Source organism: Pomacea canaliculata, linkage group LG14 (assembly GCF_003073045.1).
Source record: "Pomacea canaliculata isolate SZHN2017 linkage group LG14, ASM307304v1, whole genome shotgun sequence".
In the NCBI taxonomy this organism is placed as follows: domain Eukaryota; kingdom Metazoa; phylum Mollusca; class Gastropoda; order Architaenioglossa; family Ampullariidae; genus Pomacea; species Pomacea canaliculata.
In genome coordinates, this window is record NC_037603.1 from 4,182,207 (window position 1) to 4,202,853 (window position 20,647).

Here is a 20,647-nt window from a genome sequence, read left to right on the forward strand (position 1 = left end):
AATAGGAAGAACAAAAATGGCGATCCCCACATTGACCTCTCCGGATATAGGGATACCGTTGGACGCAAGGATTTCCGTTAAGCCGACAGGAAACCAGCACAAGAAGTCGGACATCACTACTGTGATTAGACGTTTGGCAATAGTAACCTCTTTTCTTGACTTCAATGTATTTTGTGCAGACATAGAATTGGTGTGAACAGACCAGTATATCGAAGCCTGTCCAGTAAGAATCAAAATGAAAAAAATAAAATTTAAAATAATAATAACTCCAAACGCGTATTCGCGACCTAGAAACTGTACCCTGGAGGTAGGAAGTGGAATACAGATGCTTGTCTGGCTGTAAAACTGCCAGTGTGACGTCATGGGCAGTAGAGGAACACAAGACAAGGCCACACCTGTGAGCCACGACACTGCGCATGCGCACTGCGCTGAACGTTTGCCAAAGTGCACCTGGCTGAAAGGAAAACGAAGAACAAGGAAGCGGTCAACTGTAATGAGAAAGATGATGAAGACGGAAACTTCACATGACAGTAAAGACGTAAAACCTGCCAGTTTGCACAAACTGCTGTTTCTCCACCCGACATCCTCCCAGACATAGGATCCTCTGTACCGGAAGTCGGCGATACCGATGATTGACAGGTACAAACCCATCAGAAAGTCCGCCACACACAGGTTGGTGACGAAGACGTCATACCCGACGTTACCTGACGTTTTGTGCAACATCAAACGGTAAACCAAGGAGCTGAGGTTTCCCAGTAGCGCCAGTGAGGCAAAGATGGCGACTCCTGCTCGGTAGACTCCGGATCGCAGCAGATCGTCACAGGAAGACACTTCATCTGAAGGAGCGTGACAGTTGAGCACGTTGAAACCAGGGGGCAGTATGGCCGGACAGCACAGCTTGTAGTTGTCAGCAAATATCTCCTGTAGTTTAGAAAGATTATAAAATATTTCTCGTGGAAAAATAGTCATAGGGCAACGTCTCAGGTCCAATAAACTTAAACTTCTTGCTCCCTCAAAGCCCTGTCCTGTCACGTGATCTAAGTTGCTACCGGAAAGATTTAGTGTTGTTAGGGTCGGAAGGAAAATGTTACCAGAGTTAAATTTCGGAATTAGGACGTTAGAGAGGTCGAGAATTTTGAGAGACGATGTTTGTCTTGCTTCAACTAAAGACAATTCATTCAGTGGATTAAAACTTAATTTGAGAGATTCTAGTCTTGTTAGACCAGTAAACAAAATGTTGCTAATGTGAGTCAATTTATTGCTACTGAGGTCCAGAAAGCGGAGATTAGGCAATGTCACCTCATGCAACCTGGTTATATTACACCGAACTAGAATGAGATGAACGAGGTAGATATTACTTTTAAAGTCAATCAAGTTCATTGCTGTCCCACTGGCATTAACGTATCGAAGGTTAGGGTAGCTAGCAGCATGGAAGATACCAGAACAACCAAAAGCCCAGCCGTGACAGACACAGTTGTGTGGACATGTTTCATTGCACAATATGTCATCATCATGTAGAGGACAATGGTAGATTCCGTCACACACGTGACTCTCGTGAACACACACCTGAGAGGCGCGGCAGCGGTAGAAGCCTGGACACGTGTACCTGTCACATGCCACCTCGTCTTCGTGACCAGGACAGTCGTTGACCCCGTTACATCGGAGGTAGACAGGCAGACACACCTGCTGAAGGCTGACACACGTGAAGTGCGATTCCGGACAAAAAATATATCGGATGAATTATATTCAAAGTTGTTGTATGGTGAATAAGAAAACATTCCTTTTGAATCCAAATCAATTTTGAGAGGGAGGTCGAGCTCCAGGGTGTTGTCTTTCGGCAAGAATTTCTTTTGACATCGATCTTCATCGGCGTGATCATCGCAGTCTACTTGTCCGTTACAGCGCTCCCAGTGTTCGACACACTGCACACACAATAGTGTTTTTTCATCTTCGTAGCAACCGGACAAACCTAGAAAAACGAAAGTTCGCGTATTATAATTTAAATGTGTGAATAATACTAACGTTTTCTTTAATTATCTTAGACTCAGGACAAAAGAGTTGGTACCGAGCTGAAAGTTGTCTCCTTTGTGTAGTATGATCATAACAATACTCACATAAGAAGTCAACAGAGAAGCAACAAACCCTCCTGCCTGCACATCGAAAAGGAGACAAAGGGTGGCAGGGTGGAAAGTAGCAGAAGTCTTCGTCGCTCCCGTCTTTGCAGTCAGCACTATGATCACAGACTAGTGTGTACGGGACACTCTGATGCACGCCGACACATTGAAATGGAGGCAATGGTGTCAGTGGTGGTGGACAGGAGTGTGTAGCGCCATCTGTACTGCCCCAGCATCTAGAGACCTCGTCACACGCCAGAAACACGTGTGTGAAGTGATGATCGGGACACTGTATGTAGCCTGACTGTTACACATATTGAATTTATGTTGAGACAGGAGCAATGTCATAAAACATTACAGTTGAAAAAACTGGAATTGGTTATCATTAATTGCTTTATGTTTCACAGTTAAAAAAATGTAGACAATAATTATACTAGTAGAAATAAAGTGCACAGGAAGTAGTAAGCACACTATTGTTGACAGTTTAAATTTTTACCACCATTTATACACCTGTTTGTAAAGGAGAAGGTATTAGAAGTTTTCTTTGCTTGATGAATAAAAACTTATATTGTAAACAGTTCTTCTTTGCATATAGTGTATGTGCATTTAAACAAAAGACTAATGAGATTCACAAAAAATATGTACATAACGTGACCTTGCTGAAATTTGGAGTGGATATTGTTCTTATCTCTGGCAGTTTATTGTGTTCATATAAACTTGAAGTTCCCGGAATCTCACACAAAAGACAAGAAGCAGCATAGGAGTCTTGACACTCTCTCATTAAAAGTGGAATCTTGTCAAATGTTCTAATCAGATTCCACAAAGAAGTGCAAAGATCAGTATTAAAACGAGAGAGCGCCAGTGTATACAGTTTGATGAAATGGGCGATCGTGTCGTCTGACCACATCCAGCTGTTTCTATACCTGCATAAGATAATAGCAAAATAAGAAATACGAAAACTATTAAACTACTGTACTAGCTTTGATGATTTTATCATTTCATCATTTGTATTTAAGAATATAAACAAAGAGAAATAAAAAAGAGGATCAAGCACTTACATCACGGATATTGTCGGAGGGGCTGACCTGGCGCCAATGAAGAAACAAGAACATTCGTCAGTCCTCACGAAAAGGTCTGTCACAGATTCCCACACCTGTTTTGTACTCAGACTTGGCAACTGTCCTCCTCGCTTCTGACACTGTTCATGTGCATTGATCCAAGACATTTCTTCTTCAACTAAAAATGAAAGTGAAAAACATCGGCCGTCAGCCTGCAATGTCCCCGGACTGCACGTGCCGTCACCTGACCAGCATCCAGCTTCATCTTCGCCGCCCACACAGTTAGACACAAAGTTACACGGGAAGTGATGCTGCATGTCCTCCCATCGCACGGCCGAGCAGTTCCACCTGCCTTCAGACAGCTGAACAGGTAGTGCCGACACGTGGTGGAACGAGAACTGTATTCTGAAGAAGGGCTGAGGATATCTGGTGAAACTTTTGTACTGTACACGTACACCTCCGTGATAAAGAACTGGTTCAGTGTATGAATGTTTGTGTAGAGCACATATATCATATTGTTTGGAATTCAAATTCGTTTGAAAGATTATTAAAAAAGTTAAGCCATGAAATAAGCAGTCTATCCTCCCATCATAAATGTAAATGTTTATAACAGTAGCGTGGTCTTCAGGTGCCACCAGGTAAGTCCATGTGTTTATGAAAGGACGGTATTCTCTATTTTCTCTCGGTTGCGTTGTGTCTATATAGCCTGTTAATAGCAGAAGCATTAAAAACATATTGAACTTTAATTAAACGTCGTGCTAATTTAATAACTATCTGGATAACATCATGTTAGCTACTCGTAGTCCTGCGAATAACCGAATTTGACTATGGTTGATTCCCTCCATGTTTTTCAATAACACACTTTTACTTGTTATAACTCCAACTGTCATGAAGTCCAGCACAAGGTACTTCAAGGTAAATTACACTTTGTTTTATTCACTGAATAAAAAGTACATTGTAGATAGAAGTAAAATGAAGGTTGTGTGGGAGTGGGGGGTGGGAGTCACAATGCTTAACAAAAGAATAATACCGTTTAAATTATAAAACTATGAAATTTGTTGCTACAATTGAACAGCTGGAGTTTGAAAAGCTAGTTTTGTGTGAATGAACAAAGTAAACAATTAACATGCAGATTGAGATTATTATTATTTCTGATTTACGAGACTCTGATGATTCAGGAATTTGCAAAAACAAGAAAACCGAGGACCACGTGGATGAAGAAAAGGAAGGATCGCTAAAAGTGAAGTGCAGACATTTTTAATTAATTAAACGTGAAGTGCACTATCTCCTACACCGTTTTTGACATTGTGGAAAGGTAACACTACACTTTCTCCAATACTAAGAAAGGAAAATATGAGTAAGTTAAGCGGAATTATCAAAATATTGCCAAGCATTAATCATTTGTGCCAAGAAAATGTTTTGTAATTAGGTGTGAAGGACACGAAAAGGATGACTATAGATTTTATGAAAATAAAAGCGTTACTTTAATCTGATTAAATCCCTTATTTCAATGTGAACACTGGTGCCAGCTAAGTGTGTACCTTCCTCTCAACCATGATGTGCCTCGTGTAGTTGGCACCTGCTTTTCTTTTATTAATTGTGTAACTGAGCACACATGCAAAACTATAGCTGCCCTCTCGGATCGCTAAAGTCAGTCATTAAATGAAGGTTTGTATATATAAATGTAATCTTTTGGCACGAAAGACTACATGATACAAAAAATGTCGTGTTATTTAGATAATGTACCTGTAGTTGAGGAGAGGAAGGTAGTGGTGAGTTGTGGCCGAGTTCCTTGTGGGACTGCCGTGAAGTTCACGTTTATCTGAAAAGCTTTTATCATGCCACTCATCACCAGCTGAAGCCTCAAAATATTGGAGTATGTGAAAAGTTTAGTAGGGAGGTTGATGACAAAATCATTAAATATAACCACATTGTCCTCATCAGTTAAAATGACTGAATGTATACCTCCCGTGAATCCTGTTGACAACCACACGTGAGCCAACATTCCTTGGGGAACTTGCAGCTCGATGGTGCAGGAGAGGACGACCGAGTATGTCTGTGAGTCGTCGGTCGGTGTGAAAGAAATGAGGATGCTCCCTTCGCTGCCCTTCACGGGATAAATGTGCGAGTGGTTGGCACATTCTTGAAGCTGTAAGTGCCAATGAGGTGAAGGTAAACTTGTAGTCAGGTCGTCAAACGTATTGACACTCGCCAGTGGCTCGGTGGCGGAGCTGGTGTTGCTCACACCATGTACGTGTGTCACCACGTTGTCAGACTTGTCATCTTCACCTGTTTCTACAGACACGTAACGGTCAGTGTGTTTGAAATTAAACAGACTGCTAGATTCTAGTGTAAAGGGCAGCACTACTTTTTCGGTAATATGTTTTTCTTCCCACTTGTTGCCATAACTGGTCGCAGTTTTTGATGTGACATTTTCTTGAAGTACGAAAAATAGTAAACAGAGTATCGGAAACAATTTATTCTTGTAGTGCTGGCACATCTGCAAAATTAAATATTAGTCATCAGAAAGTCATAAAATCATTATCATCATCGTCGTCGTCTTCGTCGCCGTCACCACCAGCAGAAGCTTACTAATTGAAAGACTGAAAAACCTATTATAATCAATCTGGTCACTTCCTTTTTTTTTTGTTATTTCAAAAATTATAGCTCATACATCTTGTGTGGGAGAGGTCACTGATGACAAGAGATGTACAAAGATGCGCAACAGAAAAAAAGTAAAAGGGGAAAAGAACAATAGCAGCAATAGTTGGAAATTGAAGATTTACAAAATGTCTATTCGGTGAGTGACAGATCTGCTCTTGAAGCTACTCTAATAACATTATTTTAGTTGACATCGACACAGATGCATCAACAACCTCAGGCAGGCTTGGAAGACATTAAAAGGAGGGACAATGAAGTGACAGCAAGTCTGTTTCCCCGAGGCAAAATGGAGACTTCAAAGAAAATCATCTTGTATTTTGTTATCAAGCTGTGTCGAATCCCGCTGACACTAGTTCATATTTTGTGACACCAGGGCATCTTTGCAACAACTTTGTAACTACAACTCCAGGGGTAAACCAACATCTGCGGGGTGTGAACATTGCTACATTGCTTTGGAAACAAAACATCTATCCCTGGGTTTTCCACCTTGTCCCCGTGCAACGACCTGAACTCGCTTCATAGCTACGGCCCGAGGATGGTGGATAGTGTTCTCCAACGCTTCTATAGATTTCTGACACATTTTAAATGTAATTATAGAAAAAAAACCACAAAAACAAAACAGAAACAGAAAAGCTATAATATGAATTAATATTACTTTACACAACACACCTGTGACATCACGTGACTTGTCGTGACTTTAGTTCTGTATTTTTTCTTCCTCGTTAAACAAACCTTTTGTTAGAAGGATGTATGGATGCCTGTAGTTTGTAGACAGATTATCAGCTGACCCTGATGTAATAACAAAGTTTAAGAGAGGTCTAGATACTGTTCACACTTCATTGCAGTCGTCGTCAACATCTCGTCAGCTCGTCATGACTTTATTTGAGTTTACCATAACCTACAGTAATAATACTATTTTCTTAAACGTCTGTTTTATCCATAGACTTTATCAAATGACACTGATTTATAAAGGAACTTTAACACTGCAACAACTTAATAGTCATTCTGAGATCACTTTGAGCTACAGAGCACAGAGGAACAGTCATGTGACTACACACACCTGACTAGACACACAGGTACTGTGAGCAGTGAGGGAAATACTCCGCTTATAAAGCTTCTTCCTCTAAAATTTGTATTCTTTAAATTTTTGCTGTTTTCTGCTCTCTAAGACCTTCGTCAGTCGGTGGATGGCAGATACACGCATTCCACGGCGGGGGGTGGCAATCGAAGTAGCTTACATTCCGGTACTTCTAGAAAAATATTTTCCGACGTTTGTCTCAATCGTTTTATTGTTCTTTTTTCTTTTGCTGGAAAATGTTATTTTGTTGCTTTTAAGTGTTTTTACCTAACGGCAGCGAGATAGAGAAAGCAATGACTGTAATTACTTTGGAGAAACCTATGTTCATTGAAAAGTCGGGTTTTCATTTAGGAACTTAGTTTTTATTATTGCTCTCGGTAAAATAGAAAAATATTTTAAATTCCAGTCAACCCTTAGAGATTTTTAAACAGGTTTCAACGCAAAAAAACATATTTTCAAGTGTGTTAGTCACTCTCAAGAAATATTGAATTTTCAATCACATTATACATTTTTTAATTTTCACGTTTGCTGTTTATTTGATGCGTTTTTCTCTATCCCGGTGTGTGTGTGTGTGCGTACGTGAAGACTGTTCGGAAAAGGAAATATAGCTACCAAAAAATTCCCTATATTTCGTAGCAATTAAGGCTTAATCTGTAGAAAGTAGAAAAAAATTACTTTTTACGAATTTAGGAGCGACAAACGTATGTAAGTAGGGATGCCTACAATTAATTACCAACACATTAAATCATGGCAGTGCCAGTCAGAAGTTACAAAACTGAAAGAACGATAATGAAGTAAGCTAAATAAACCTACTTTTTCGCCGAGAGAAGTTGTAGAGACAGCAAGTTGACAACACTTTGTCCATAGAGAAGTCAGTGGTCTACAGTCATCCTGGTCTTTCACAGGTAGAACCCAGCCTGGTTTTTGAACCTAAACAATTCTCACAGCTCAGAAACATTCCGGAAAAGATGATTTATATCTTATACTCGTTTTAACATTTGTTGAAAATTTCAAACATTTCATTTTGTTACCTACAATATTTATTGCCCATAGTATGCATGTGCATGTGTTACTGCGTGTGAGATGTGTGTAAGCGTGTTTGTATATGAATAAATATTTGTTTCTTGCGCTAAACATTTGAGTGCTCACATTATGTGAATATGTCAAGCGCTTTGAGTCCACATGGAGATACAAAAGATTGCGATATAAGTTTGAAGTATTATTATTATTCGGTAGATGTGGAGACGTGGAGACTAGTTAAATTTGATCTGAATGCACGAGTGCGCGCGCGCACACACACACCAGTAATTAAATGTGCTCTGGAATCTCAAGCTCTTGAAACATCAATGATTTGTAAGATCACAAGGCCGTGCGCGGGTCCTACCTGTAGAAGAGCTTTTTTGACGATCAAAAAGAAGAAGACACCTGCTGTCAGATGACGTACAGACCTCATGTGGAGGGAGGAGAGACTTGGGGAAGGGCGGGGGAGACCAACGAGCACAAAGAATGAAATCCCTGCATCATGTTGCTGCTTTTTGTACATCACTGTTGTCACCTGCTGTGCTCTCTCTCTCTGTACGTTCGCTACCAAAACAAATCATTAAATGGCAGAGTGCGACGTAGCTACAAGACTGACTGACTGACTGACTGACTGACTGACTGACTGACTGACTGACTGACTGACTGACTGACTGACTGACTGACTGACTGACTGACAGACTGACTGACTTACACTCACTAACTGACTGTAACTTTGGGGAACTCATAATGAGAAAGAATGTAAACTCTTTTTTACGGATACAGTAGCAGTCGCTGAGATAAATAAACAAATTTAGTACTATACACTCTAAGGAACTAGATGACAGACTTTTTGAGTATGAAGTAAACAAATATGGGCAGGAATGTACACCAAAAAAAATAAATTTTGCTTCAAGTTAAGTTCTACATGTCACTGTTATTACCGTAGTCAACTTCTCGCCAACATTTCTGTTCTTGATGTAGACATTTAAAACTGTGTCACACCTTTGACCTCAGGTAATGGAATAAGCAACTAGGGTTGTAGCCATGGCGTCAGTCATTATCGTTCCACCATCCATGCCGAATGTAATATTCAAGGCAGACCAATCCATTTATCTTCCTGCTCTTTCATAGGGCCAACGGGGTCAACATCTTTGTACTAAGACGAACGAACACTTACCTTGAACACTTACCTTCCATACGCACGACGTAACACACACACACACAGCCCAACAACCCCCCTCCTCTCTCAGATAACGATGACGATAAAGATATTTGTAGATAACTCAAGTCGACGAGGCACACGTTCAGAGGAATGTCACAGAGAGATGTAAAGAAGATGGCGGACGAAGACCGTTGTTTTTCACCGCTCACTTGGCCTCAGACAAAGACTCTATTTTTATATATGACGTCTTTTTCTGCTTCAAGTGACGTGGAACAAATGACGCACTCAAGACGTCATCAGTAGGAAAATAAGATCAACAAAGTTTCTAAAATATTTTCAAACAGCGAACATGTTTTAAAAGATTTAATAGACTGCTCCACAGAGCATTGAACGAAGTCTCCTAGTATTTGATATCTAATTAAAAAAATCTGATGAATTGCATTTATGTCCATGAGCGAGCACGTGTGTGTGTGTGCGTGTGTGTTTGGACAGACCAAATGTAAATCCACCGATTGTCAGATCATTTTTTTAATTTCAGAACTTCTTTCTAACCCTTCAACTTTAGTCACTCTATCGCCGCCTTAACCAAGCCGGACACTTTATTCGACTACCGACACGCAACGGTTTAGTATGCGGACACCACACTGGTACACACTCACAGACAAGCGACTAAACTCAACCACTACTCCATCCTCAAAGTATGTCGTGTCGGATTATTTACTAGCGCATTACATGATGTGCTGAAACTGGAGTATCAAGAAAATATGTTTTCCATATAATCTCCTTCCAAAACCAAAACAACACATACATGCAATAAGTAACTGCAATAGACCAGTTTTAAGAAAATATTTTGTCAGTCTTCAACTTCTGGTGCTATATTTTGATAATTTGTCATCACACATTCAGTAACCAGACCTCAAATAACAAAAGGCGTGACCTGGATTTTTATTTCGAGATGTTTCCATACAGACTTCATATATAATGATTATGCTGTTACATGAAGCATAAAAACTTTAATCTCTAATCCATTTATTATTATTATTATTTATTATTATTATTATTATTATTATTATTATTATTATTATTATTATTATTATTATTAGCAGAGGAATGTCAGGGATAAGTCCCTGCAAAAAAAAATTAATCCTTAACGATGGGATGTGTGTAACAAAAGCTCATTAATTGTATTTTTTTCCACAGGGCTCCTTAAAATGTTTATGAATAGCCTATTTGTAAATAACAACAGTAGTCTCCCATGAAAGACCTCATCTTGTGTGAATGCGCATTTATAGCGTAACAGATTTTGTGACGCAAGGGAGAGAATCGTTAAAAAGATTCATTGAGAGGCGGCGGAAGTGAGACCGTTGTTGTTGTTTTTTTTGTTTTTTTTTTTTTAATTGTACTATTGATAGAAGTGAAGATTTAACGCCGAGACATTGTCTACATTGGTTTATACAGGACGGAAGAAGTCTGTGGTTGTGTTATTTCAACGTATTAACAGCAAGCCATTGGATATTAACTGTATTAATAACTTGAATATATTCTGAATCCCAGCTTTAAATTAGATTATCTATATCAACAGTGATCGGATTTACTTATGTATGGACATCGTCGGGGAAGAGTAGAGCTCGGTTATGGTGGACTCATGGAAAATATTTACGGGTATGTCGCCTATAAGATCCTCCATGTCCTATAAGACCAGGCTAAGCACTTACTTGTAACCACGTGCCATGGGTTAAACAATGGCTGAAAAGGTTGGAAAAGACGAACGAGTCCGCTCGTCAATTCAGCCATCGTTGGTCCACTCAAAGTGCGGTTCCTGTGATAGGTGGAGTAAAATATTCACAAAGACACTGTCCCCTCCACTAGTGAATCCCACTCAGAACATTCAAACATCTTACCGCACAAACCTATGCAGCCTGACAGGTGGAGCCTCGTTCCCCCAAAAGGCCCGGTTTTCATGCGCTGCTGCGCATGTATTTGTTTTAAAAGTAGCGTTTACTTTTTCTCCCTGACGATGTCCTAGTTGCAGAAAAACGGGAAACGAAACGTATGCGAAAAGCCAATTTCAGTGACATGGAAATAAAAATTTTGTTAGAGGAGATATCCATGGAAAACCCTGAACAGTGGTATTGGAGGTAAGTGACATATTAACTGGCTAAAAAAGTATAGAAAACAGTAAATGACAGAATAATTACTTATTTTTATTTATATTTTTTATGAAATTATAATAGAAAATGTGATTATGCTTGCAAATCAGCTGGATGTAGGGAGGGGAGCAGTGAAACATATTGTATGCTTTGGATGTTTAAATCACACTTAAAATTGTTAATATTACACGCTTTACATTCTTGGTAACTGGGGACACAGCACCACAGGTTGAAATGGGTTGGTTTAATCTTGCCTCAAATGCAACCATTATTTACTTTTCTTTTATTGTTTATACATCAGCTATATGCTTGTTGATTAAATGAAGTACAATTTTTAAAACATTTTTTTATTCCAGTGAATGGTCCAGATTCACAGGAGGTAAGCAGGCTGAATGAATTCATGTTTCATGGTGGCTCTGTTGTGAAGTTTGTGCGCAGAATGCTGTGTTCTGAAGTTTGAGTTCAACATGCTGCCATCTCAACAAGTAATACACAATATCTTAAAAATTACATAGTGAAATTTATTTTACACTCAAACAGTCACTATCACACATTTTAAAACAAAAGCAAAATGAAAAGTGAATTATTGCATCCACACACAAATATATATATATACATTTAAATGATATTTTCAGTCCATTTTTGCAGGATTGATAATTTTCTGCCACTTTACACTAAATCAGTTTGTGGATAATATCACTTTTCTTTAGAATGCTATTGATGTATATGCAGAAATCTAATTGCCACTCTTGCAACCATCATTTACTACATATTTTTCTTTGCTGCCACAGAATATTCAAGTCCCTTCAAATCGTTGGCAAACTTCTACCCCTCAACACCACCCTGGTCAACCGGAAAACCCTTAGAATGAAAAAAAGAAAAACAGCCAGCAAAGGAGATACAGAGCAACAGCTCATGATATAACATTTCAAAGACCAAAAAGCAGTCTATAATAAGCCAAATGGAACTAGAAATTAAAATCTCAAACTAGAAGTCTGGCTGCTAAAAGCTAAATAAGCAAGCTAGACAAAGAGATAAATGATAATTAAAACTAGCAGCACTGCCAGTGTATGCATTTTTGTATATTAGCGTGGATCTGTATACAGTTAAAAAATGTGGGTGACAGTACAAAGCCTCAACACACACACACTCACACACCTGCAACACATATTCTGAAGTGAGATGCAATGTGCAATTAAAAAAATGTGGGTTACTGTACAAAGCCTCAACACACACAAACTCACACACCTGCAACACATATTCTGAAATGAGATAGAATGCAAAATGAAAAAATGTTGGTGACAGTACAAAGTCACACACACACATCCCTGCAACGGCTATTCAAAAGTGAGATGCAATGCAAACTAAAAAATGTGGGTTACAGTACAAAGCCTCAACACACACAAACTCATACACCTGCAACACATATTCTGAAGTGAGATGCAATGCGAAATTAAAAAAAATGTGGGTTACATTACATAGTCTCAAAACACACACACACAACCACACACACACTCTCACCTGTAACAGGTATTCAGAAGTGAGATGCAATGCCAAAAAAAGTGGGTTACATTACAAAGCATCAACACACACACACACCCTGCAACAGGTATTTAGCAGTGAGATGCAAAGCAAAATAAAAATTTGTTAGTTACAGTACAAAGCCTCAACACACACAAACTCACACACCTGCAACACATATTCTGAAGTGAGATGCAGAGCAAAATGAAAAAATGTGGGTTACATTACAAAGCATCAACACACACACACCCTGCAACAGGTATTCAAAAGTGAGATGCAATGCAAACTAAAAATTTTTGGGTTACAGTACAAAGCCTCAAAACACACAAACTCTCTCACACAAGGCAAATCCTATAACAAGAACTAGAAGGTTTGACTGTCACATTAGAGTCATGTTAGTCTGCACAATACCTAAGCTAGGATGTTAATTTTGCCTTTTTCAAAGTTAAAATATCATTTAAAAAGCAACTAATCACTGCTAAATTCAAATAGACAACAAGCTGAACAAGTTTTATCAGCAGCATAATAACTCATTTATTCTGTACCCGTAACACTGGAGAAAGTGACCCACGTCGATTCGACAATTCGATTGCTGCTGCAATGTCATTTGTCAGTTCTAAAACATCGTGTCTTCTAAATTTACATTTCTGGTAAAGTTCTTGGTCGTTGTACCGGTCCAGGGGAGGATTCCTGTCCCGAAAAACACGTTCTCGGCGCAAACAGCGTAGAATACGGTCCCCGAACATCCAGTCCGCCATCTTGTGCTTTCGGTACGATAGCGAGCTAACGGAGGGGTGAGGCTCCATTAGCCGTAGAGCTACGATAGCCGGCTATCGGCGGTCCCTGCATACGAATTTTCCCGCGCTATCGTGACGAAAGGGATATCGTACCTTTAGCGGCGCTATCGGTGCTCCCTGCATACGGGGCCAGGCTAAGCACTTACTTGTAACCACGTGCCATGGGTCAAACAATGGCTGAAAAGGTTGGAAAAGACGAACGAGTCCGCTCGTCAATTCAGCCATCGTTGGTCCACTCAAAGTGCGGTTCCTGTGATAGGTGGAGTAAAATATACACAAAGACACTGTCCCCTCCACTAGTGAATCCCACTCAGAACATTCAAACATCTTACGGCACAAACCTATGCAGCCTGACAGGTGGAGCCTCGTTCCCCCAAAATGTTTAGTTTAGCTTTGAAATGGGATGTCGATAAGAATTGCTTATTTATTTATTGTCTTTTGCAATGCGCTTTAATTTCGTCTCAATAGATTGGAAGTGTTTTATAGATATCCACGTTTCATAACAAACGAGTATAAACAAGAGTATAGAAAACAATATTGTGGATGTGTTTGATTAGGAATTTCGATTCTAACTCAAAATATTATAAAATATATAAAATAGATGTGAGTAGTCCTGAAATATATCTGTAAAATTTACCTCCTACAACTATATAATTTTAATCAGCATGAAGAGTGCAGGGATGCAAATCACAAGTTATATAAGAATAATTGTCGATCGCTAAAAGTATTTAAGTTAAACACTTGTAGCTGTATTCTTAGGGACGGATATCAAATTTTCTGAGAAAAACGTCCACAAGCTTGTCGTCGTAAAATACTCAATTAATTGACAATATGTAACAGTCCAGTTCTCAACATGTTTCGCTGAACGTGCTGTAACTGTTGTCAAAATTAGTATTGACTGTACATACATACCTGATTTTTAAAAAAAATCATTTAGCAATTACTTCTGTCCACATCCAGTTTCAACCAGGATCATCTTATCTGTCACACACGAAAAAAACCCATCTCAGACCTGTTCTGTTTACAGAAGAGGTCGCTGTTGACTTGAGCTCCCTACACAGGAATTCTGATTTTAACTCGGATTTCTTATTTATCGATTTTTTTAAATAATAAGATTAGGGGTCAATCATTTCACACGAATTGACTTATTATCGTTGTCTACACACAACCTTGATCGAGGGAGAGAAGCGACTCTGCTTGTGACAAAATAAGTCTTGATTATCCAATCTTTAACTCAGAATCTGTTATGTTACACCGCTGACAGGGCTATATAAATCCTACTGCATTACAATAAAAAAAATATTTTTGTGTTACAATTGTGCTGTTTTTATCGTGGAAAATAACTTAATTCAGTGAAGTGAAGAAGCTCTGATTGAAAAACAATATGACAGACGTAGACCGCGGCTTTCTCGCATCACGGGATTTAGGTCAGAGGGAACTGTTCAATTTAAATTCATTTATTCATTTATCTATATTTCTGACACTCCGTTTATTCGTTCCCTTTGTGAACTGTCCGTAGAATAAATCCACATCGTCCTCTGCGTAGACTGCGGTGAGAGCGTACATAAGGTTGATGGTCACGCTGCTGCTTCAGCCCAAGCGTAGATAACTCTGTTAAAGATTATGGACAATCTGAGAATACTCCCAGCCGCTTGCGAATAAGGATGCCGATTCCTGGTCTCCTGGCCCTTAAGGAAAAGCTTGTACTCTCAAGAGTTTTCGACTCTCATATTCCTGTCTTTCGTACTTCTACTAGACAGGTAACATCCATAGCGGTTATACTCTCGAGTAAGTTCACAACTCACTTAAAATACTATTATCGTAAGTGTTAATAATAAAAAATACAATTCTGTGTAGCTAACCATGCTAGACTCCTAACTCAAATGTCAAGCTTTATTATTCAATCCTTATCAAATCTCTTGCAGCATTTTCTGCAAATCCATATGCGAAAATGTTTTCATTGTAAGCAACGTTTTAAGAAGTTCCATAGTGTCATTAGTAGTTAACGTAGTCTTTGCATTGCCAGCGAATCCACTAGAAAATTTGAGTTGGTCAATTATACGTTTCCTGCGTTCTTCCTCCCTTCTTCGACGCCTGAGTTCCAGGTAGATGTTGATGGTGTACAGGAATGGGTTGACCGCAGCGTTAATAGGAAGAACAAAAATGGCGATCCCCACATTGACCTCTCCGGATATAGGGATACCGTTGGACGCAAGGATTTCCGTTAAGCCGACAGGAAACCAGCACAAGAAGTCGGACATCACTACTGTGATTAGACGTTTGGCAATAGTAACCTCTTTTCTTGACTTCAATGTATTTTGTGCAGACATAGAATTGGTGTGAACAGACCAGTATATCGAAGCCTGTCCAGTAAGAATCAAAATGAAAAAAATAAAATTTAAAATAATAATAACTCCAAACGCGTATTCGCGACCTAGAAACTGTACCCTGGAGGTAGGAAGTGGAATACAGATGCTTGTCTGGCTGTAAAACTGCCAGTGTGACGTCATGGGCAGTAGAGGAACACAAGACAAGGCCACACCTGTGAGCCACGACACTGCGCATGCGCACTGCGCTGAACGTTTGCCAAAGTGCACCTGGCTGAAAGGAAAACGAAGAACAAGGAAGCGGTCAACTGTAATGAGAAAGATGATGAAGACGGAAACTTCACATGACAGTAAAGACGTAAAACCTGCCAGTTTGCACAAACTGCTGTTTCTCCACCCGACATCCTCCCACACATAGGATCCTCTGTACCGGAAGTCGGCGATACCGATGATTGACAGGTACAACCCATCAGAAGTCCGCCACACACAGGTTGGTGACGAAGACGTCATACCCGACGTTACCTGACGTTTTTGTGCAACATCAAACGGTAAACCAAGGAGCTGAGGTTTCCCAGTAGCGCCAGTGAGGCAAAGATGGCGACTCCTGCTCGGTAGACTCCGGATCGCAGCAGATCGTCACAGGAAGACACTTCATCTGAAGGAGCGTGACAGTTGAGCACGTTGAAACCAGGGGCAGTATGGCCGGACAGCACAGCTTGTAGTTGTCAGCAAATATCTCCTGTAGTTTAGAAAGATTATAAAATATTTCTCGTGGAAAAATAGTCATAGGGCAACGTCTCAGGTCCAATAAACTTAAACTTCTTGCTCCCTCAAAGCCCTGTCCTGTCACGTGATCTAAGTTGCTACCGGAAAGATTTAGTGTTGTTAGGGTCGGAAGGAAAATGTTACCAGAGTTAAATTTCGGAATTAGGACGTTAGAGAGGTCGAGAATTTTGAGAGACGATGTTTGTCTTGTTTCAACTAAAGACAATTCATTCAATGGATTAAAATTTAATTTGAGAGACTCTAGTCGTGTTAGACCAGTAAACAAATTGTTGCTAATGTGAGTCAATTTATTGTTGCTGAGGTCCAGAAAGCGGAGATTAGGCAATGTCACCTCATACAACATGGTTATATTACACCGAAGCAGAATGAGATGAACGAGATAGATATTACTTTTAAAGTCAATCAAGTTCATTGCTGTCCCACTGGCATTAACGTATCGAAGGTTAGGGTAGCTAGCAGCATGGAAGATACCAGAACAACCAAAAGCCCAGCCGTGACAGACACAGTTGTGTGGACATGTTTCATTGCACAATATTTCATCATCATGTTGAGGACAATGGTAGATCCCGTCACACACGTGACTCTCGTGAACACACACCTGAGAGGCGCGGCAGCGGTAGAAGCCTGGACACGTGTACCTGTCACATGCCGCCTCGTCTTCGTGACCAGGACAGTCGTTGACCCCGTTACATCGGAGGTAGACAGGTAGACACACCTGCTGAAGGCTGACACACGTGAAGTGTGATTCCGGACAAAAAAACATCTCGGATGAATTATATTCAAAGTTGATATATGGTGAATAAGAAAACATTCCTTTTGAATCGAAATCAATTTTGAGAGGGAGGTCGAGCTCCAGGGTGTTGTCTTTCGGCAACATCGTTTGACATCGATCTTCATCGGCATGATCATCGCAGTCTACTTGTCCGTTACAGCGCTCCCAGTGCTCGACACACTGCACACACAATAGTGTTTTTTCATCTTCGTAGCAACCGGACAAACCTAGAAAAACGAAAGTTCGCGTATAATAATTTAAATGTGTCAACAATAATAACGTTTTCTTTAATTATCTTAGACTCAGGACAAAGGAGTTGGTACCGAGCTGAAAGTTGTCTCCTTTGTGTATGGGTGATCATAACAATGCTCACATAAGAAGTCAACAGAGAAGCAACAAACCCTCCTGCCTGCACATCGAAAAGGAGACAAAGGGTGGCAGGGTGGAAAGTAGCAGAAGTCTTCGTCGCTCCCGTCTTTGCAGTCATCACGATGATCACAGACTAGTGTGTACGGGACACTCTGATGCACGCCGACACATTGAAATGGAGGCAATGGTGTCAGTGATGGTGGACAGGAGTGTGTAGCGCCATCTGTACTGCCCCAGCATCTAGAGACCTCGTCACACGCCAGAAACACGTGTGTGAAGTGATGATCGGGACACCGTGCGTACGCTGACTGTTACACATATTGACTTCATGTTGAGACAGGAGCAATGTCATAAAACATTACAGTTGAAATAACTGGAATTGGTTATCATTAATTGCTTTAAGTTTCACAGTTAAAAAAATGTAGACAATAATTATACTAGTACGAATAAAGTGCACAGGAAGTAGTAAGCACACTATTGTTGACAGTTTAAATTTTTACCACCATTTATACACCTGTTTGTAAAGGAGAAGGTATTAGAAGTTTTGTTTCTCGATGAATAAAAACTTATTGTAAACAGTTCTTCTGTGCATATAGTGTATGTGCATTTAAACAAAAGACTAATGAGATTCACAAAAAATATGTACATAACGTGACCTTGATGAAATTTGGAGTGGATGTTTTTCTTATCTCTGGCAGTTTATTATGTTCATACGGACTTGAAGTTCCCGGAATCTCACACAAAAGACAAGAAGTAGCATAGGAGTCTTGGCACCTGCTCATAAAAAGTGGAATCTTGTCAAATGTTCTAATCAGATTCCACAAAGAAGTGCAAAGATCAGTATTGGGAGGAGAGAGCGACAGTGTATGCAGGCTGATGAAATGGGCGATCGTGTCGTCTGAACACATCCAGCTGTTTCTATACCTGCATAAGATAATAGCAAAATAAGAAATACGAAAACTATTAAACTACTGTACAAGATATTGATGATTGTATCATTTCATCATTTTTGTTTAAGAATATAAACAAAGAGAAATAAAAACGATGATCAAGCACTTACATCACGGATATTGTCGGAGGAGCTGACCTGGCGCCGATGAAGAAATGAGAGCATTTGTCAGTCTTCAGGAAAAGGTCTGTCACAGATTCCCACACCTGTCTGGTGCTCAGACTTGGCAACTGTCCTCCTCTCTTCTGACACTGTTCGTGTGCATTGATCCAAGACAGTTCTTCCTCATCTAAGAAGTAAAGTGAAAAGCAGCGGCCGTCAACCTGCATTGTCCCCGGGCTGCACGTGCCGTCACCTGACCAGCATCCAGCTTCATCTTCGCCGCCCACACAGTTAGACACAAAGTTACACGGGAAGTGATGCTGCATGTCCTCCCATCGCACGGCCGAGCAGTTCCACCTGCCTTCAGACAGCTGAACAGGTAGTGCCGACACGTGGTGGAACGAGAACTGTATTCTGAAGTAGGGCCGGTCATAGTTGTTGAAACTGTTGTACTGCACACGTACACCTCCGTAGTAAATAATTGGTTCAGTGTATAAATGTTTGAATAGAGCACAGGCATTGTATTGTGTGGAGTTGGAATCCGTTTGGAAGATTATCAAAAACTTTAAGCCATCAATTAAGCAGTCTATCTTTTCACCATAAGTATAAACGTTTATAACAGTAGCATGGTCTTCAGGTGCCACCAGGTGAGTCACGTGTTTATGAAAGGACGGTATTTTCTATTTTCGCTCGGTTGTGATGTCTCTATATAGCCTGTAAATAACACAAACATTTCAAAGATCGATCTTCAATTAAAAGTAATTCCAAGTGAATAATTATCTAGATAACACCAGCTTATAGTTACTAGTACTCTTTCTGCGAATAAATCGCACTTGACTCTGGTACATTGACCCCATGTTTATCTCAATAACACACTTACACCTGTTATTACCTACATCAGTCATGTAGTCCAGCAAACGGTATTTCAAAGTAAATAACAATTTGTATTATTCACTGAATGAAAACATACATTGTAGATCGATAGAAGGAAAATGAAAATTAGATGGGTGGGAGGATTGACGGTTTCCGCCGAGCCAGAGGCTAGGACTATATCACGGCCAGGCAGCTAGCCTTGAAAACAAATGCCACATGCAGATAAACAACAGCGGCCCCGAGACAAAAGCTGAACCCAGGACAGTCAAACCCTCGCCGTTGTGATGACAGGCGCTGCCGGTCCGACCATAGATAAATAAAGGATATGGTAGATGATTAAGTGACAATCGTATCTGAATGGAAGAACTGTCCACTATACTAACATTATAAGTGACCATAAAGACCATAAAGTGAGACCGATGTTTATTCAAAATAATCAAATATCATTAGGTACATTATCTATATCGGTTCAAGTAAATGTGAAATTGCAATTTTTGGTTACACATTCGGGTGCCTATTCCGCATAGCTGACCACCTTGTTCAACAGACACATATTAATATATTTAGCAATATTTGATAGACTTCTTCAGAAGTCACAAGTGGTAACACAAAGAAGAATACCGTTAAAATTTAAAAAAATATGAAATTTGTTGGTAAAAATTAAACAGCGGGAGTTTGATAAGCTGGATAGACTGTGTGTAAATGAGCATGACCTTTTAATGAATTAATGTGAACACTCGTGGCCAGAGAGTGTGTACCTTTCTCCCAGTATCTGCCTCGTGTAGTTGGCACCTGCTTCTCTTTTATTAATTGTGTAACTGAGCACACCTCCAAAGCTATAGCTCCTCTCGGATTACTAAAGTTAGTCATGATATGACATATTATATATATATAATATCTTATAGCAT

At 39.9% G+C, this 20,647-nt stretch overlaps 2 protein-coding genes across 2 annotated transcripts; both read right to left on the reverse strand.

Moving 5' to 3' along the window:
• Positions 1-2,509: 2,509 nt before the first annotated feature.
• Positions 2,510-9,302, reverse strand: LOC112555185. Its single transcript, XM_025223456.1, has 6 exons — positions 9,122-9,302; positions 7,725-8,495; positions 6,503-6,622; positions 4,919-5,672; positions 3,173-3,878; positions 2,510-3,037 (listed from the first exon to the last, which is right to left on the reverse strand). The coding sequence occupies exons 3-6, from the start codon at positions 6,509-6,511 to the stop codon at positions 2,743-2,745; spliced, it is 1,764 nt and encodes a 587-aa protein (XP_025079241.1). The 5' UTR covers positions 6,512-6,622; positions 7,725-8,495; positions 9,122-9,302; the 3' UTR covers positions 2,510-2,742.
• A 6,169-nt stretch (positions 9,303-15,471) lies between these two features.
• Positions 15,472-17,946, reverse strand: LOC112555533 (relaxin receptor 1-like). The gene is made up of 3 exons (XM_025223967.1): positions 17,848-17,946; positions 16,577-17,626; positions 15,472-15,924 (listed from the first exon to the last, which is right to left on the reverse strand). Exons 2-3 carry the CDS (start codon positions 17,549-17,551, stop codon positions 15,472-15,474), a joined length of 1,428 nt encoding a protein of 475 aa, XP_025079752.1. The 5' UTR covers positions 17,552-17,626; positions 17,848-17,946.
• Between the last annotated feature and the right edge of the window lie 2,701 nt (positions 17,947-20,647).